We start from the raw sequence: 18483 nt of genomic DNA, 5'->3' as shown, positions 1-18483 counted from the left end.
CTGCAGCCGCCCCCCGCCGCCGGCACCTTTGGCTGCGCGCAGCGGGCCTTCGCGCAGCCCGCGCCCGCCGCGCCCGCCTCGCCCGCGGGGCCCGCCGCGCCCGGCGAGCTGGGCTGGCTGTCCATGGCCAGCCGCGAGGACCTGATGAAGATGGTGCGGCCGCCCTACTCGTACTCGGCGCTCATCGCCATGGCCATCCAGAGCGCGCCCGAGCGCAAGCTCACGCTCAGCCACATCTACCAGTTCGTGGCCGACAGCTTCCCCTTCTACCAGCGCAGCAAGGCCGGCTGGCAGAACTCCATCCGCCACAACCTGTCGCTCAACGACTGCTTCAAGAAGGTGCCCCGCGACGAGGACGACCCAGGTGAGGGCGCCGGACAGGTGCTTCCCCGGCCGGGAGGGCGGGGAGGCGGCGCCCGGGCAGGGGCCGACTTGGATGGAGCTCCATGCGGAGTCTTCTCTTCCTAACTGGGACTGGGAGCCAGAGCGGACGGAACAACCGCCCGAACCTCGAACCTCGTCTGGCTGGGGTGGGGGTAAACCGGAGGACAAAGAGAACTATCAGAGGACCCACGAGCGCGGGGGCCCGGTGGTGGGGGGCTCGCCCCTTGCACCCACTCACACCCACCACACACACGCGCAGAGGCTGGCCGGTTAGAGAAAAACGAAAAAAAGCCAGTATCCTCAAACGGGAAGCCACCCCTGGGTGCCAGTGGAAGGGAGGGACCGAGGTACAGGTAGATTAGGAATAGGAACACGCGTGGGCTCTCGGATAAGGGACGACTATAAAGGGATTCAGGAGAGCTGAGAGCCCCGGCACATTTCACGGAATAAAGTAGTGAGAGACCGACCAACAGCCGGCCGTCCCAGCTGCCCCTGGAGACACGTCCTTCTGCACCGGGGTCCTAACAGACCCTCTTCCTGCACCAGGGTCCTCTCTGTGTCCTTCGTGAAGTAGGCGCCCGCCTTGAGAGAGACGACTGAAGTCGTGGCACAGGCATCAGGGGACAGGGAATAGAGGAATCCGAGAACTAAAGCTGGGTCCTACAGAGTGTGGTTTGGTGCCTTCACTATTTAGAAATGTAAAAATGAAAACCCAAAGAGTGCTGCATTTCTGATCCGAGCCCCCCGCTCCCCGGGTGAGGAGGGCTGGGTTACAGTGGAGCGCTGTGAGTGGTTTTCCTCTACCGGAGAGGTGGAGGCCGAAGAAAAGCTCAAAAAAAAAACGAGAAAACAGGATTCTACTTGAGGTTTTCAGAAGGAGCTGGGGACAGAGGAGGTGGGGACAGAAGCGTGATAGGAAAAAGAGATGCAGGATTTTGTGTAAATGCTCTGGAGCGTTCGCACCTTGAAAGCACTCGAGAGCGGTGCTTTCCAAGAGAAATACGGTACAAACCATGGGTGATTGCAAATTTTCTAGCAGCCACGTTAAAAAGGTAAAAAGAAGCCGGTGGAATTATTTTTAAGTAACCCAAAATATTGTTTCAACAGCGAATATAAAAGCTATTAGTGAGATACTTTATGCTTTTTGTTTGATATTAAGTCTTCAGAATCCTGTGTGTGCTTGATTCTGCAGGGCACTTTGGCCTAGCGAGCCACTTTTCAGGTGCCCGACAGCCATGTGTGGCAAGTGGTTACTGTATTGGACAGGGCATACAGTTCTAGAAGGTATCTTCTAGATACCTTCCCCATTTGGCCCCTAAAGCACCTGAGATTATCATGTTAATGGTCATGTATATTCTTCTGGACTGTCTAAAAAGTTAGCGTCTTTAGCTAGTATCTTGTCAAAGCCCTTGGTACTAAGGGACACAATATAAATATCCTGATAGGTACAGGTGCTGGTATTCAGATGGCAGTTGTATGAATAAAGAAAAATTTTTTTGCACCTATTTGCAAAAAATGTGTTACTGAAGATCCTGGGTTTGGAGGAATAAGTGCTAGTTCACGCAGGCAACCTAACACAGTGTTTAGGTAAGAATGTGGAGTCTAGAAGCAGCCTGCTTAAAGCCCAGCTCTACCATTGCTAACTGGGAACACAGCAGGTTACTAACCAACGTGGCCTGTTTCCACAGAGCTGAGAGGAGCAACTGAAGTTGCCCGTGTAAAGCACTCTACAAGACAAGTGCTTACCAGTACTTTTCAAATGCCAAAGATTCTGTTTACCAGAAGTGATAAAAGCTGTTGAGAGAGAAAATCCTCCAAAGAGGGTGGATCTTTTTTCCCTCAATTATGCTAGATAGTGAGGGGGATTTTCTAAGCAGAAGGCTAGCACCACATGCACTAAATGGGGCTCTGGTCTGAGATTTGCCGGTGGAGGAAAAGCTGGGAAGAGACCTGGGGCACCTCCTGTTGAAGGGGAGGGAGGGAGGGATGTAGATTCCAGGAGCTCCCTTGTCCCCTGAACACACGTTGTGCAAGGTGGTGTGAAAACAACTGACTACCCAGTAATAACTTTTGTGATTTTTGTTTGGCAAGACAAATGACTGTGGTATTTGAGGTTGCCTTTTTCCGGTGGAGTGATTTTGTTTTAAGGGACAAATATTGTACCCTTTGAGCAAATAATAATAACGGGTACCAGAACCCTCACGGCCAATCTGTAAAATGGGTATTAATCTCATGCCTGCTTTTATAAATCTAGAAATGTAGGCTCACGTTTAAGTAGCACCAGGATTTTGCAAGGGCGCACGCCATGAGTCTGGAGGGGAAGGTGTTGGGGCATTAAAAATGTCTTGGGCCTAGAATTAGGTCTCGCGATTTTAAGTAGCAGGTACTGCCAGGAGAGAGTGGAAGTGGCCAGAACACCTGGGTTCAAGATTTCTCCTTGGAGGTGAAGAATAAAACCTCCCCCGGAAGGATAAATGTAACCAGTAGAGGGGACTGAGCATGTTTGTCAGGGTTTCATGAGAGCCCGTCCTCCCTCCGGGACTGAGGGTGAATAATTCGAGGGCACGGACTGGGTCCTTCTCTGACCTGGGTTTCTTTCTCCACCCCGTAGGGAAGGGGAATTACTGGACCCTCGATCCAAACTGTGAGAAAATGTTTGACAACGGGAACTTCCGTCGGAAGCGGAAGCGCCGCTCCGAAGCCAGCAGCTCCTCCGCGGCGGCCCCAGGGACCACAAAATCGGAAGACGGGCTCTCCTCAGGATTGGGGTCGGGAGTGGCCGCGAAGCCGGAAGGAGACAGCCCGACGGCTTTGCTAAGGCCGTCCCAGTCCCCAGAGCCTCCCGAGGGCACCAAGAGTACCGCCTCGTCCCCGGGAGGCTCCCTGCTCACCTCCACCCCCTGCCTCAACACCTTCTTCAGCAGCCTCAGCACCTTGAGTGTCAGCGGCGGTGGGGGCACCCAGCGGGCGCTCCCTGGCGGCCGCCACCTGGGGATCCAGGGGGCCCAGCTGCCCTCCAGCAGCGCCTTCCCCCCCAGCTCCGTCTCGGAAGCCGCGCCGGACACCTTGCCGCTGAGCTCCGGCGCCAGCAGCAGCGGCCAGAGGCCTTCCTACTGCAGCCCTTTCCCTGCCGGCTCCAGCGGGGGGCAAAGCAGCCCCTTCAGCAGCCCTTTCTACAACTTCAGCATGGTCAACAGCCTCATCTACCCCCGCGAGGGCTCCGAGGTATAGGACTCGCCAGCCTCAGCTTCTCAGACTTGAATATGCGCACCTGACATCTTGTGAAATGCAGATTTCCCAGGCAGTAGGTCTTGGGGCAGGAAGGGAGGCTCTGCATCTCCCTGGAGCCCCGGTGATCCCGTGGGCCCACTGGCCACATCTGGAGGCGCATGGGAGTCGTAGATGACTCTTTCTACAGCCCAGCAAGCTTTCACAGGTTTCTTCTGGAGAAGGGCCTCCCTGGAGAGAAAGCCACCTCTTTCTGGGCCAGTACCTGCGAGCCCTGCGAGGGCCTGGACCGCGTCTGTTTTGCTCATCGCTGTATATCAGGGTTACAAGCTCAGATGTGCCCACGGGGCAGCTAAGAAACAAAAGAATGAAGTGTCTTGGGTAGGAAAAAAGGTCGCAGTTGGTAACTGCAGCAGTGGGGAGCGGTCGCGACTGACCAGCTGAAGGCCGCTGTGGGCAGCTAGTTCTTTCCTGCCTGGCAGCATCTTGATTTTTCTGGAAAAGTCAGGTGTCTGGATTTTTTTTTTTTTTAGAAAACCTCCATTTGCCTTCTTTGCCACCAGTTAAAGTTCTTAAAATACTGTACCAGGAAACACCACAAATCCTCTGAGCTACATCCAGCTCACAAATCACCTCTGCTGAGGCTCCGCTTCTGGGACCCGGTGGATACTAACAGCAGTAGAACTGCCCAGGCAAGCTCTGTGCGGAGTGCCGTTTCAGACACACTCGACGTGTGATCCCACAGCAGCCTTGGGAGATCAGTATTATTACTGTCCCTGTGCTCTCTATATGAGGCCGGTGCATCTCCCAAGAGGTCACACAGAAGTCGAGGAGCCAGGATCAGGTCCGGGCAGTCTGGCTCCAGAGCTGGTGCTGCTAGATTTGTTCTGGTCCTGAGAAACAAAAGGTGCCGTTATCCGTAGGCAGACACAGTGTGCAGGGGGTGGGAATGAGCTACATCTCATTTGACCAAAGATTGAAATAAGTGACCATTTCAGATGTTCTCCTGAGCAACAAGGACAGACACCTCCCTCTGCCTTCTGCTGCCATATGCCCAGGGTGACCATTGTCCTAGTTAACTTGGTGTCCTGTCCCTTTTAGCGTGTGTCCTAGATCTTTCATTTTTTTAAGACAATATTAGAGTGTTATTAAAAAATAGTTTTGAAATGGAATTTTTTTATAGTTTCTTAATAAACCGTCTGTTAAAATTTTTTAATATAATTTATTTTTTAGCACTCCCTTTTACTTCTCAAGAGGTACCTGCATTCGAATAGTTTTTATGGTCACCCTCCCAGTGCCCAGCTGAGTGTCTGGTCCTTGGCAGATCCTTAGCCACCTTTTGAACTCACCCAAAAAGTGCTAATTAAAATGTAGATAATTGTTGATTTCATTGGAACAGCTGATAATGTCCTGAGTTGCCTTTGTTCCCTGTTGTTGGATCTTTGATAGGAGAGTTGCTGGTTTGGGGATTTACTTTTTTTTAGAAAACGGGACGCAAGTAAGTACATTGTAAAAAATTTTTAGCTTTTCCCTGTGTATTCTTTTTTAAGACTCACAGCGTTACTTTAAAATTTTTATTTTGAAATACACGATACAGAAAACTATTTTTTAAAGTTTTATCGAGGTATAAATAACATCACCGTTACTTTTTAAATATTATGGACGAAGACAACCAAAGAGACTACCTACCCCCCAGATTGTGTGTACAAAAAAACCGTTTCTGTGGATATTTTTCTATGTGAAAAATCGTAGGGACTTTTATAAATATTATTTCTAACACAGTTCTATATTTGTAAATTAATTTATAATGTGAACTGGGACAAAAAAAAATTTTTTTTTCCCAAGAAAGTACACTGCATGCTGAGAATCACATGAAATAAACTCTTAAGTGGGATGATTTCTGGCCACCTTTACGCATTCCTGTTTTTCTGTCTTCAGCGTCTTTGTCCTAAAGGAATAGAGATGTAAGGGGCGTGACACTGAAGCCACTACAGGGACTTTGTTGAGAGCAAAAGCAAATGATGTTCCCGTTGGATTGGTCCCACCTGCCCACGTCTGAAAGGCTGGAACAAAACAGTTACTCTTGGGGATGGTCTATAGGCATGTGAGCATTTTATTGATTTTAACAGAGTAACAGTTCTGTCTTAGATCAACCAACCTAAGTGTACCAGACAACTTCTGTTCCAGAATGAAATGGTGCTGTGAGGTCTCACCAGCTGGCAGTAGTCCTCAGGTGGCCTCCGCAGCCCTGGGTGTGGTGGCCCTCAATGGGGCCACAGGCAGCCCATCACTGCACACTGCCAAGGAAATAGGAAACTATTGAGACTGGGCCCCCATCTAGAAGAAACCAGGAAAACGAGGTTTCTAGACTAGGGTTTCTCGGCCTCAGCACTACCGCTATTTAAGGTTGGGTAATTCATTGTAGAGGTTGCCTTGTGCATCACAGGGTATTTAGCAGCCTCCCTGGTCTCTACCCGTTAGACTCTAGAAGTGCCTCCTTTCCACCTGGCCCTGGCCACATGGTGACGACCTGTCTCCAGACATTGCCAAATGTTCCTGGCCAGTTGGGGGGAGACAAAATTAACCCTGCTTGAGAACCACTGATCTAGACTAACACCCAGAATTGGAAAATTGTGGGCTAGTTGTTGAGCCCTGGATGAAGGAGGCCACTGGGTTTTTGGTGTAGGACGGTTTCTGTCCTGTGAGATGCCTTTTCTTCTAAAGAAAATCAGCTGCTCTCAGAACTGAGATCCACTAGTTTGCCCTGTCACATTGAAGGTAGATTCCTTCAATATTTTAGTTGCTGACTATAGGTTGTTTATGGCAGCTTCCTTCTTGACATCTAATTATTTCTATTAATAGAGACCTAGGCCGGAATAATTTCGACCAACAATAAGCTACCCGAGTTTTGGGTTTTGGTTTTTGTTTTTGTTTGTTTTTTGGCATGGTCGGAGGTTGGGGGGGCTGTGGTAATGGAGACAGACATAAGGATTTCTTGGAAAGAAAGGCATGCAAAAAGCACATGAGTAACCCGTATTTGGAAGTATCTAGATCTGAGTGGTTGGCATGAAATGCCAGGATGATGGCATTTATGAGGACAAAGGCGAAGAGCAGAATCCGCATCATTCTCCTGCTGAACAGCCGCGGAGGGTGGCAGGGCCGCTCAGTCTCCACTCCCGGGACTGAAGAAGCTGTAAGGTGGGCAAGTCTCACCCAAGTTCATCAGGGAACTGCCTCCTGCTGGGCATGGGACCCAAGGCTACCCGACGAAGCTGCCCGTGCCTGTGAGATTTCCAGGTCAAAGTCTGTACCAGCCCTACAGCTGGCACCAGTTTCCTGCATCTGTGACGTTGTCTGCCTGAGAACCAGGTCAGACATTCTGGATCTGAGCTAGATTTCACGTTCTGTTGTTTGGGACAGTGCAGAGGGAAAGATGTGCTCCCTTGGCCTATAGATGAGTGACCTTCGTTCTCTGGGGGTGGCCAGGGACCAGGGGACTGACGTCGAGTTGCAGCCCAGGTTGAGGCCATTTGGGCACATGTATAAGTAAGTGAAGGCAGCGCCTTCCAGCCTTTTGGGATGTAGTGTACCTTCCAGAATAAGACAGGGCCAAAGGAGAATTTTAAAAACTACTAAACCGGATTCACATTTCCTTCTGGACACTTTGAGAACCTTAATCTTGTTCTCAAACTTATTAGGAAAGGGGGGCCAAGAGGCTTCAGGAACTGCACCCCAACTTCTCCAGCTCCCCAGGGCCCTGACAAGCCCCTCCCAGAGCAAAGTGGGCCAAGCTCTGGCCATGAGGAACATCACTAAAGCTGTTCTCTTCCTCCCTGTGACTGCCCAGAATTTGGAAAGAGGCTAAGTCCACAGGGTCTAACTGGTTTTCTTTAGCTGCTCTAGTAGCTAAAAACCTAGAGGCTTTTAAAGAAGAAACTCCCAGTGGTTTACCTGAGGCAGGGATTTGCGGGTTCTGGGGCCGAGAACCGGCTGCCCACGTGACCTGGCCTTTTGTCATGGAAAGTGGTCAGCTGGGGTGCGTGGCTGGGTGGCGGGCAGGGCTGGAGAAGGAAGGAATTTCCTGTCAGATTTGAAAACAAAAAAAAGGTCAAAAAGACCAGCTACCTACTGAATTCCTCTCTGCTTTTTTATTCATGATGTCTGGGGATCCTCACCAAAAACCCAGGAGGCCTGGAGAGCAGTCCTTTATTATTTTAAAAAAGGCAAAAATTACAATAATAATAACTCAGTTACTAGGTGCTGGGCATTGTCCTAAAATATAGAAAGATAAATATATTGAATGTAATCAACAGCTATCTTAAACTCGCAACAACTCTATCAAGTAGACATAGGGTTTTGTTTTATTTTTAAATAAACGCTACCCCCAACACGGAGCTTGAATTCACAACCCTGAGATCAAAAGTCGCATGCTCTACGACTGAGCCAGCCAGGCACCCCGAGGAAACACTGTTAATATTCATTTGACCAATGAGAATGCTGAGGACCACAGAGTTTGTTTAATAACAGGGCCATGGTCAAAACTCTTTAAGTAGCTGCTGCAGGTAAGTGGTGAAGCCAGAGATTCAAAGTCAGGTTATGTGATGTCAGGACTTACCTGCCCTTAAACTATTCTGTCTCTCTCTTTTTATTTTTATTTTTTAACGTTTATTTATTTTTGAGACAGAGAGAGACAGAGCATGAACGGGGGAGGGTCAGAAAGAGGGAGACACAGAATCCGAAACAGGCTCCAGGCTCTGAGCTGTCAGTACAGAGCCCGACGCGGGGCTCGAACTCACAGAGCGCGAGATCCTGACCTGAGCCGACGTCGGATGCTTAACCAACTGAACCACCCAGGTGCCCCTGTCTCTCCCTTTTGAAGACGAGAAAGGAGAGGCACAGGGAGGTTAAATGACTTGCCCAAGGCCACACAGCTTATTGGTTGCAGGTTTGGGGGCTCAGAACCCAGGCTCCTGCCCTGCCACCCACCCCCACCCACTCAGTGACATTCCCTGCAGGCATTTCCTTGAGGTTGGTTTTTGCATCTGGGGCTCCCTTTTCGTGGCTACAGGAAGGTAAGCAGTGGGAAGGGAAGTTGTTTTTCCTTGACATGTCCTCCCTTGCAGGATCAGCCAGCAGCTAAGTCAATGGCCCACATCTTGGGCTCTGAAGTTGCCAAGGGAAGCCAGACATTGGAGACGCTGGTTTGGAACCTTGGACTCAGGAAATGTACGCACTGACTCAGCAAATCCCTTTGGGCAAGAGTCCCGGTGCTGGGCATTGGGGACAGTAAGATGACTGAGACCCACCTGGACACTCAGCGAGCACGTCTGAGGGCCAGAGCAGATGTGTGCAGGGTACAGAGGATCCACAGGGTCGGCCTGTGCTCTCCCAACTGGCTGCCAGCGTCCAGTGAGGGAGATGAGCGGTTTCACCTTCTGGAAGAGCGGCAGGAGGTTCCCCAGAGTCCTGCCTACACTCCTTCCCCGACCTGCAGCCTGTGCCGGGAGACCAGGACCAGGGGTTACCCAAAGCAGGGATGCTTCTGGGCTGACAGAAGCGACAGAAGCAACCGTAGTCAGGTGGACTGTCTTCAAGGCCCTGGGGCCTGGCCTGTGTGAGCTCCGTCCTGGTGTCTGTGCATCAGCTCTCCTGGTCGCCAGCTTTCAGCCCCAACCTGAGGTGGGAGCGGAGCCTGGCTTCTTTGCTCCGCACTTCACAGAAGGTTACCTGCCGTGTTGGGGTTTTCTCCTTCCCAGTTTACCTTCCTGATGTGCATTAAGCAAAGCACAGCCCCAGGATCTTCCTGCTCCTCGCTGGGATCTGGGATCGGAACGGGGTGGGGTTGGGGCATTCACAAGCAAGAGGATCTCTTTCCCTCCTCTTCTCCAAGGACGATGCCAACTGACCCTGTTCCTTAGCTGCCCACTTCCAACTCCATGTCTGGGCCGGCCCACAGGCACCGCGACTGAGGCCAGACATGCAAACTCTCAGGGCCTCAGTCTTCCCCTCAGCAAAACGGACAAAAGCAATCAATCTCCGCCTCACAGCGCTGTCGAGAGGGTTAACATATCTATTTTGTATTGAATCTGTGTGCTTGCCCCACAGTACCCTTGAGAAGGGCCTTAGCATCCACTCCCAGAGCTTCCTCCTGTCTCTCCTCAGAAAGGAGGAGCCTTTGCCCGGTAGCCTTGAAGGGTGAGTATTATTAGCCTCATATTACAGAAAGGCAAAAACAGACTAAGGTTGGCAAACAGCCGGCTGCCGGAAGCTGAGGAAATCTCACAGGAAAGGGACAGTCACATATTCGTGGACTCCAGCTCACTCACTGGTCTGTCCCTAAGTGTATCGAACACTGACCAGCTCTTATGTTGCTTCCTCTGTTTGCCTCGAACCCCACATCCAAGCCCGGGAAAAGAACTGTTGGCTCTCATGTTCAAAATTGGTCTCCAGCCCATGACTTCAGCCCTGTTCACCTGTGTCACCAGGTCTGTGCCCAGAGGTCGCAGCAGCCTCCTACCTGGCTCCCGGCCTCAACCCCTAGTTCCCTGCTATTCACGTTGCCCTCACCCCTGCTGTTCTGAGCTCATCCTTTACTCAGAAGCCAGAGTAATCTTTCAAACAACAGATAACGATTATATTGCTTTCCCGCCTAGAACCTTTCTGTAACCTCTATTACTAGCAAACCCCAAAGCTCGTCTGTGGCCCTGCATGAACTAGGTCCTGCCCCTCTCCCACATCCCCCTTCTACTGGGCTCCAGCCATTCACTGCTTGGAGCCCCTCAAACATTCCAGACTCTTCTGTTTTAGGGTCTTCGCAGTTATGCCTTCTGCTGCACAAGCTTAATGCCCCGGATCTTGTCAAGCTTCTGCTCAAAGGCGGGCCTTTGGAGCAGTTGTCCCTGAGCTTCTAACCCTCCCCTCTTCCACCAACTCCCTTCAAGCTGCCTTTTGTACAGTTTTCTTCCCATTGTAACTAAATCTGTGCCTTAAAAATAAAACAAAAGCATTATTTCAATGAGATCATTTCTGGGGGGTGAGAGGTGAGCAGAGGAACAGGAGCCAGCATGGGCACCCTCAGGTCTGTCTCCTCCATATTTAAAAAGAAAGCCTAAGGGCACCTGGGTGGCTCAGTCGATCGAGTGTCCAGCTGTTGATTTCGGCCCAGGTCACGATCTCATGGTTTGTGAGTTTGAGCCCCGCATCAGGCTCTGCGCTGACAGTGCAGAAACTGCTTGGGATTCTCTCTCTCTCCCTCTCTCTGCACTGCCCCCCTCAAAATAAATAAAAAAACAGTTAAAAAATCTTTAAAAATAAATAAATTTTAATTTTTTTTAATGTTTATTTTTTGGGGGAGAGAGAGACAGAGTGCGAGCAGGTGAGGGGCAGTGAGAGGGAGACAGAATCTGAAGCAGGCTCCAGGCTCTGAACTGTCAGCACGGAGCCCAACACGGGGCTCGAGTTTGTGAACCGGAAGATCATGACCTGAACCGAAGTCAGCTCCTTAACCGACCGAGCCACCCAGCCGCCCCTAAAAATAAATAATACAAAGAAAGCCTATGTCCGAGAGAAATGATTGTCTAATTGATCTTAAAAAAAAAGCACATTGTTCCTCCTTCCTGTTTGGGGAAACCAAGGCATGAGGCATCCATTTTCCCAAGACTCGTTTATGATGTACCTCACTTGCTGACTGTGGCATCCCTCAGTACATAAAATGGAAAAAGTTGTCTTTGTCCTTTGGTTTTAGATGGGCAAAACCCCAAGAATTTTTGCTATGTTCAGCCTGGATTTAGAGCCCAACCGTCCCCCCACACATCACTTCCCCCCTTTCCGTGTTTCTACCTCCCCTGCATTCTCCTGGCAACGAGTCTCAGCCAAACACCTGCAGTCTTTGATCAGTAGGCAACAGCTGCCCCCTGCTCTCATTTCATCCAGAAGACTTTCAAGTTCTCCCCTTCAGCAGGTTCGGGGAAGGGAAAAACACCCATAGCCGCTGTTACCCTGCACACCTCCTTGCCTACTGGTGGTAAAAGCCAAAGAATTGCTACTTCAGCAAAGGCTTTAGAAAACCTTCCTTCCATGGGATTAACAACAATGACTGCCACTTACAAAAGCAATGTCGGCCACGGAACCCTAGCAACGTCCACCGCCTGCTCGGGATGTGTTCCGACGTCCTGTTACATCTACGTTTCCCAGCTCAGGAACTACTGAGAACATACACGTCCTACCTTTACAGGATTATTAGCATCGATGAAGTCATAGCGCTGCTGGCACTCGTGTGGTAAATAATCCTCCTTTCCAGCATCTTATGTGCTCAGTTCCTCGAAAGGGCAGCATCACGGCTCATTCTGATGCCTCCAAATCTAGCGTCCCTTCCTCCGTTCAGCAATTTTTACTGACCACTTCCTATACCTCCTAGGAGGCACGGCTAAAATCAAGGTCCCTGTAAGCATGGCGCTTACATTCTAGCGGAGGAGAAGCAAAGAGGGGAGAACAGCAGGGCGACGAGTGCCTTGATCAGAGAAGTGTGGGGTGCCATGGGAATCTCATGGGAGAGGTCAAAACCCTGACCGGAGTAGGAGTTGCTGAGGTGAACAGGGCGGAGAGGGAGGCAGCAGGTGTTGGGTGGGGGCGGAAGCAGAGTCGGGGGCTGGAAATGAGAGGCCACGGTCCCCATGGGGAACTGAGAGAAGCTGTATTTGGAGGCAGGTGGCACTCTGCAATTTCAGGTGAGGAAGGGCAGTGGGGGACACGCGAGGTGAATCTATTAGTCTAATAAGCCGTCCAGAGAATAGAACTGGGCAGAACAGAACAGATAGGCATGGATCAAATTTCACTTTAAGTATGAAATTTGGGGGCATCTGGGTGGCTCAGTCAGTCAGGCATCCAACTCTTGGTTTCAGCTCAGGTGGTGATCTCACCGTTCGTGAGTTCGAGGCCCAAGTCGGGCTCTGCGCTGACAGTGTGGAGCCTGCTTGAGATTCTTTCTCTCCCTCTCTCTCTGTCCTTCCCCTGCTTGTGCTCTCTCTCTCTCTCTCTCTAAAATATATAAACTTAAAAAAAATGAAATTTGTACTTCAAATAGAGTTCTTTGTGGAGAATCCTCTGGAAGGGCAAGATCTCCTAAGACAGACCCCTCTGGATGCTACTGTAGAAAAACAAGCAAGAGGTGATGGGAGTGTGCAGTAAGGTAGGGACTACAGGGAAGGAACACAGTGGGAGGTCTCAGACACATTTAGAAAGTAGGAAGGGGAGGCTTTGTGATTTCCTGAGAGTGGTGGTTGAGGGAGAAGGAAGACTCCAAGATGACTGTTGGGGTTCTGCCTGAAGCAATAGGGTGAGGTGTTTACCAGATCAGGACATTTCAGAAGAGGAGCGACTGTCTGTGGGTCACCCGGGAGGACCCTTCCAGCAGGAGCTGAAGCCCTTAGGCTGAGATCAGGAGGTGGGGCCAGGCTGGCCACATAAATCTGGGAGGTGTCAGAATGTGGGTGAAAGATTTAATTTAGCCACTTAGTAAATATTTCTTAGCAGCTACTTTTTGTTAGGCCCCGTGCCCTGGGCTGGACACACAATGGCAAGAATGGTCTCCTATTTGAGAGTGGAAATGTTAACGGATGTGATTGGAGATGCTGTCCCTGGAACCACGGTGGTCTATAAAATCTGGTACAGGTACCCTGTTCCTTTCCAAAATTTGAAAAATTCAGTATTACGAAACACAATTGGCCTCCAAAATTTTGAGAAGGGTTGCAGATCTGTGGGTAAGTGTGCCCTGTAGGTATAGAGAATGGTAGGTACCATGGATAGGTCTCCATAGGGCACAGCCTAGAGCCCTGTAGTTGTGCTCCGGGAGGAGCAGTGGTTGGTTTCTGTGCGAATAGGGGCCCTGGACCTGTCTACACTCTTGGTGCCGGCTGTGGAGACAAGAAAAGCCGAAGAAGGGGCTAGTGTGTGTGGAGAAATTTCCACTTCGTATAGGATGGTCAGGGAAGGCCTCCCTGGGAAGATGATTTAAACAGAGATCCTCCCCAGGCCAAATGATATGGAATAACATCCTTAAAGAGTTGAGAGACACAAATGTCAACCTCGATATCTGTGTCCTGAAAACATACTATCTTTCAAGTACAAGGGCAAAATGAAGCATTTCTGTATAAATAAAGACTGAGGAAGTGTATGACCAGAACTTCACTGAGAGAACATCCCTATGATTTACTTCAGCAAAAAAGAAAACACCTGGGACACCTGGGTGGCATCCAATTCTTGATTTCAGCTCAGGTCATGATCTCACGGTTCATGACGTCTGGCCCCGAGTGGGGCTTTCTGCTGATAGCCTAGAGCCTGCTCGGGATTCTCTCCCTCCCTCTGTGTGTGCCCCTTCCCCGCTTGTGTGCACGTGTGCTCGCTCTCTTTCTCTCTCTCTCTCTCAAAATAAATAAATAAACATTAAAAAAAAATAAAAGAAAACATCTGTGAAGAAATGTAAGAAAAGATGGTGAGCAAAGAAAGTGATGAACATTTGGGTAAAATCTAAACAAATGTGGTCCTTATAAAATAATAAAAGTGCTATTTAAGGACAAGGATTCAGGGCACCTGGGTGACTCAGTGGGTTAAGGGTCAGACTCAGTTTCGGCTCAGGTCATGATCTCGTAGCTTTGTGAGTTCAAGCCCCGCTTTGGGCTCTGCGCTGGTGGCACAGAGCTTGCCTGGAATTTTCTGTCTCCCTCTCTCTCTCTGCCGCTCCTCTACTCACACTGCCTCTGTCTCTCTCATAATAAATCAAGAAACTTTAAACAATTTTTAATAGCTTCAATCATCCTCCAGTAACAACTTGCCATAGGCTCCATTCTCTGTTCCAATCTGCGTTGGACACATCAAGCAACATGTATATATCGAGACAGGGAAGGAGCTACTCCACTTGGGAGGGAACTAGAGAGCTTTCTCTTTCTCTGGGCTCCACTCAAAGATGTCAGATTGTAGGTTCACCCTCGGAGCAGGTATGTTGACCCATCAAGTAAGGGCTTCTTTTTTTTTATTATAGAGGGTACAGATTGCTCAAATTTGTTTTTCACTTTGGGTGGATATTTGTCATGCTGCAGATTATGTCCTACAGAAACTTCATTTGTCGTGGCCCTATATGTTTTTAAAGATTTATTTTTTTTTTGTTTCCTCCCAAATATATATCTTGTAAAAGCAGGTATGATTAGTCACTTCTTGCTTTTCATTATTGTTATGTCACTAATGGGGAGTACTAGCACGATGTCCTGGGAGACGATAAAATGGTAAATTACCAGCCCATAAAACCTGTAGTGTGTGCTTAGAGAATTAGCATATACCCTAGGCAGAATTGTTGAGGTCTGGAGTTACTCCTGCCAGCTAAAAGTAAACCACCTGTCATTTTCTGTTTATTGAATGAAGAAAAATAAAGTATTGTCCACTAAAGACTTCCATATCAGATAACGAAGCTATATTGATTTTCTCTAGTAGAGAGATGTCTTGAATGGTAACTGTTATTAGAGTTATTATCACATTAAGTGCATAATAATATATTGCTATAAGCTAAGCCCTTTACTTTTTATACTTGCCTAACTGGAAAACTAAATGTGAGTATGAAAAGTATAATCAATCTTGCATCTTCCTTGTGCCAAAGTTTTCTGATATTTCAATATTATTTAGTGTGGGGTAGAATTGATCCAGGTTTATGTGAGTGTATTGAGTAAACTATTATAGCCTCCATCAGCTACCCAAGCTAACACGCTGAATGAAAATTCTCTGATAACTATATCCCTATCAGTAAATTAAGCCAGATTTAAAGTTGTGTTCTGCCCAGAAAATAAAGTTCTACAATGTTCTCCATTTAAAAAATAACATAAAAAAGTAAGTTCCTGCATATAGAATGCTGTATTAGAGTGAATACTTAAATCTAGACGAAATGGAAAAATTTCTAGGAATAGATCAATTAATAAAATTGACACAAAAGGGGTAGAAGCCCTGAATAGATCAATAACCAGATCTAGAGAAATGTGAATAGTAGTCAAAAATCTGCACCTATAAAAGGCACTAGGCCAAGACAGATTTATGAGTAAGCTCTACCAATGTTTCAAAGACCGTATTATCCCCATGTCACTTTTAAACATGTACAAATGCAAAAACTTATTCATTTGTTCTAGGAAGCCAGCAAAATCCTGATACCTACTAAACTGGATAGCTCCAAAAGAAAACTGTGCCCAATTTCACTTCCAAATCTATGCCAATACAAAAGCCTGCTGAGAGACAGACTCTGTGGGACTGTTGTGTTTCTACATGGCTTGCAAACAGAGGTACTAACTACGTTTTGTTCCAAACTATATTTTCAAAGATGTTTGTATGGTGAACAGCCTTGGAGATAGTGATAGAACCTCCATCTGGAAGAGAAAGCAGTTTTGCTTACTGGTAAGTATGATGAAAACAATGTCGCCCTCCAGTAATTTTGCTTACTTCCCTTTATAAAAGATTCCAGTTCCTGAAGCCCAGAGTTTCTTGACTGTGAAGCAGGCTGGCTGTGTGTATGGCATCAGTCTGTGTCCCGGAGTCTCGAGTATTCTGTCAACTTGTATGATGCTATGGCAAGCTATCTTGTTAGCTTGCAAGCAAGGAAAAAAATCTCAGACCTTTTACAATTCTCAATAAGGTCTTAAGTAAGCTATCAGCAGGCTGAATTCAGCAATGTGTTAAAAGATCAAGTATCGTGGCACAATAGGATTTATTCTAGTTAATCAAGCTAATCATCGCCGAAATATCTATTAACATAGGTGACTATTAAAAGAACAACAGGGGCACCTAGGTGGCTCAGCCAGTTAAGCATCCAACATCGGCCCAGGTCATGATCTTGTAGTTCACGAGTTCGAGCCCTGTGTCCAGCTCTGTGCTAACAACTCAGAGCCTGGAGCCTGCTTCAGATTCTGTGTCTCGCTCTTTCTCTGCCCCTCCCCCACTTGCACTCTGTCTCTCTCTTTCAAAAATGAACATTAAAAAATATCTTTAAAAAAGAGCAATAAAATAAAGCATGTGCTAAAAAATCATGTGTTAACGTTTTCACTTATCTCTTATAAAAGCTAAATAAAACAGTGAACATCAACAAAAGTATTTTTAAAATTCTTAGTTTTGAGAGAGAAAGAGAGAGCACGAGTGTGGGAGGGTCAGAGAGAGAGAGAGAGAGAGAGGATGTGAAGCAGGCTGTGTTGCTAGCAAAGAGCCTGATGTGGGGCTTGAACTCACGAATTGTGAGATCACGACCTGAGCCAAAGTTGGATGCTTAACCAACTGAGCCACCCAGGTGCCCCAATAAACTATTTCTTACTGAGCTAAGAATAAAAGAAACATTCCTTAGTTTAAGAAAATGTTTTTACCAGGAACTAACAACAGTACTGTTAAGCATTCCTGTTAAAGACGGGAACACGGAAAATTTTTACACTGTTACCTATACTATTCAACAATGAACTGGAGTTAACTAGCCAATAAGAATAATAAACAAGAGGAATAAATGTTGAAAAAGGAGAAAAAGATTTGCCATTTTACTAGTGGGCGGGCAACACTACTCTGTAAACAATTCAAGAGAGTCACCTAAAAAACTATTAAAACTAATGGGATAGTTAAGTAATATGATCATGATCAGATACAAAGTTTATATATGACAAAGTCATGGCTTTTAAATAGAGTCAATAATCAATTAGAAAATGAATATGAAGAGTCCCATTCTCAATACCAATAAAATCTATAAAATTCCTGGGAATAATCTGACAAGGAAAAGGCAGGCTCCACAGTATAGGTAAATGGTTTTAGTAAAATCCACAAAATATTACTGAATGCCATTTAAAAAAATGCCACATTCCTGAATAGGAAAACTCACTATGTAAAGATGTCACTGTCCCCCCCACCCCAAACAATTAATAGATTTAATGTAATGGCAATGGAAGTACCAAAAGAATTTTTTAATGGAAGCAATGAATTCCAATGCTTATCTGGACTAGGAAATATGTGAGACAATTTTGGAAAAAGAAGATACATGTATTTTCCTCGACCCCTCACCAGCTATTAAGACATAACACTTACAAACTGCAAAATAGCATGTATGGGTGTAGGAAAATAAAAATGGATCAAGGAAACAGTTTGGAGTTTCCACAAAGGGACACATCTACACATTGGAATTTAAAATATTATCAGAGGGCCATTTCAAACCAGTGAGAAAAGGAAAAACACTCAGAGAGTTAGAGCAATTGGATTCCATAAAGAAAACATAAATTTGTACCATACACAAAAATAACATCCAGATGAATTAAAGAGAAATATCATAAAAACAAATACAAAAGTATAAAATTATCACAAGAAGATATAAGGGGATATTTTTATAATCTTGGAAATATCTGCATATGAAAGGTAAATACTTTCCATATATTTCAGCAACAGACCCGTAAACAACAAATACAGAGCAGGCAATTCACAGAAGAAATACAAGATGCCACTATATACATAAAGATACTCAGACTCATTAGCAGTCAGGGACATGCAAATGAAAACAAATAACAGTGGGTTTTTTTACTCATCTGAACAAATCGAAAAAGATGGATAATTTTCAACATGGGTGATGTGTATTCTGATATCTTATTGGTGCCAACATAAATTGGTCCTACTGCTTAGCAATTCCGAGGGCAGTATCCATATCAAAATTTAAAGCACACTTATTTGGGGTGCCTGGGTGGCTCAGTCAGTTAAGCATCTGACTTCGGCTCAGGTCATGATCTCGCAGTTTGTGAGTTTGAGCCTCGGGTCGGGCTCGGTGCTGACAGCTCAGAGCCTGGACCCTGCTTCAGATTCTGTGTCTCCCTCTCTCTCTGCCCC

At 47.2% G+C, this 18483-nt stretch overlaps 1 protein-coding gene across 1 annotated transcript in view; it reads left to right on the top strand.

The window, feature by feature from the left end:
• The window catches only part of FOXI3 (forkhead box I3), a 6373-nt gene extending 860 nt beyond the window's left edge, over nt 1-5513 (top strand). Inside the window, exons 2-3 of the mRNA XM_049652711.1 lie at nt 7-364; nt 2996-5513. Coding sequence (XP_049508668.1) covers nt 7-364; nt 2996-3615 — 978 coding nt within the window. The 3' untranslated portion in view covers nt 3616-5513. The remainder of the gene's footprint in view (nt 1-6; nt 365-2995) is intronic.
• The last annotated feature ends 12970 nt before the right edge of the window (nt 5514-18483 follow it).

Source organism: Panthera uncia, assembly GCF_023721935.1.
Source record: "Panthera uncia isolate 11264 chromosome A3 unlocalized genomic scaffold, Puncia_PCG_1.0 HiC_scaffold_12, whole genome shotgun sequence".
In the NCBI taxonomy this organism is placed as follows: Eukaryota; Metazoa; Chordata; class Mammalia; order Carnivora; family Felidae; genus Panthera; species Panthera uncia.
This window is presented reverse-complemented; position numbering and strand designations above follow the sequence as displayed.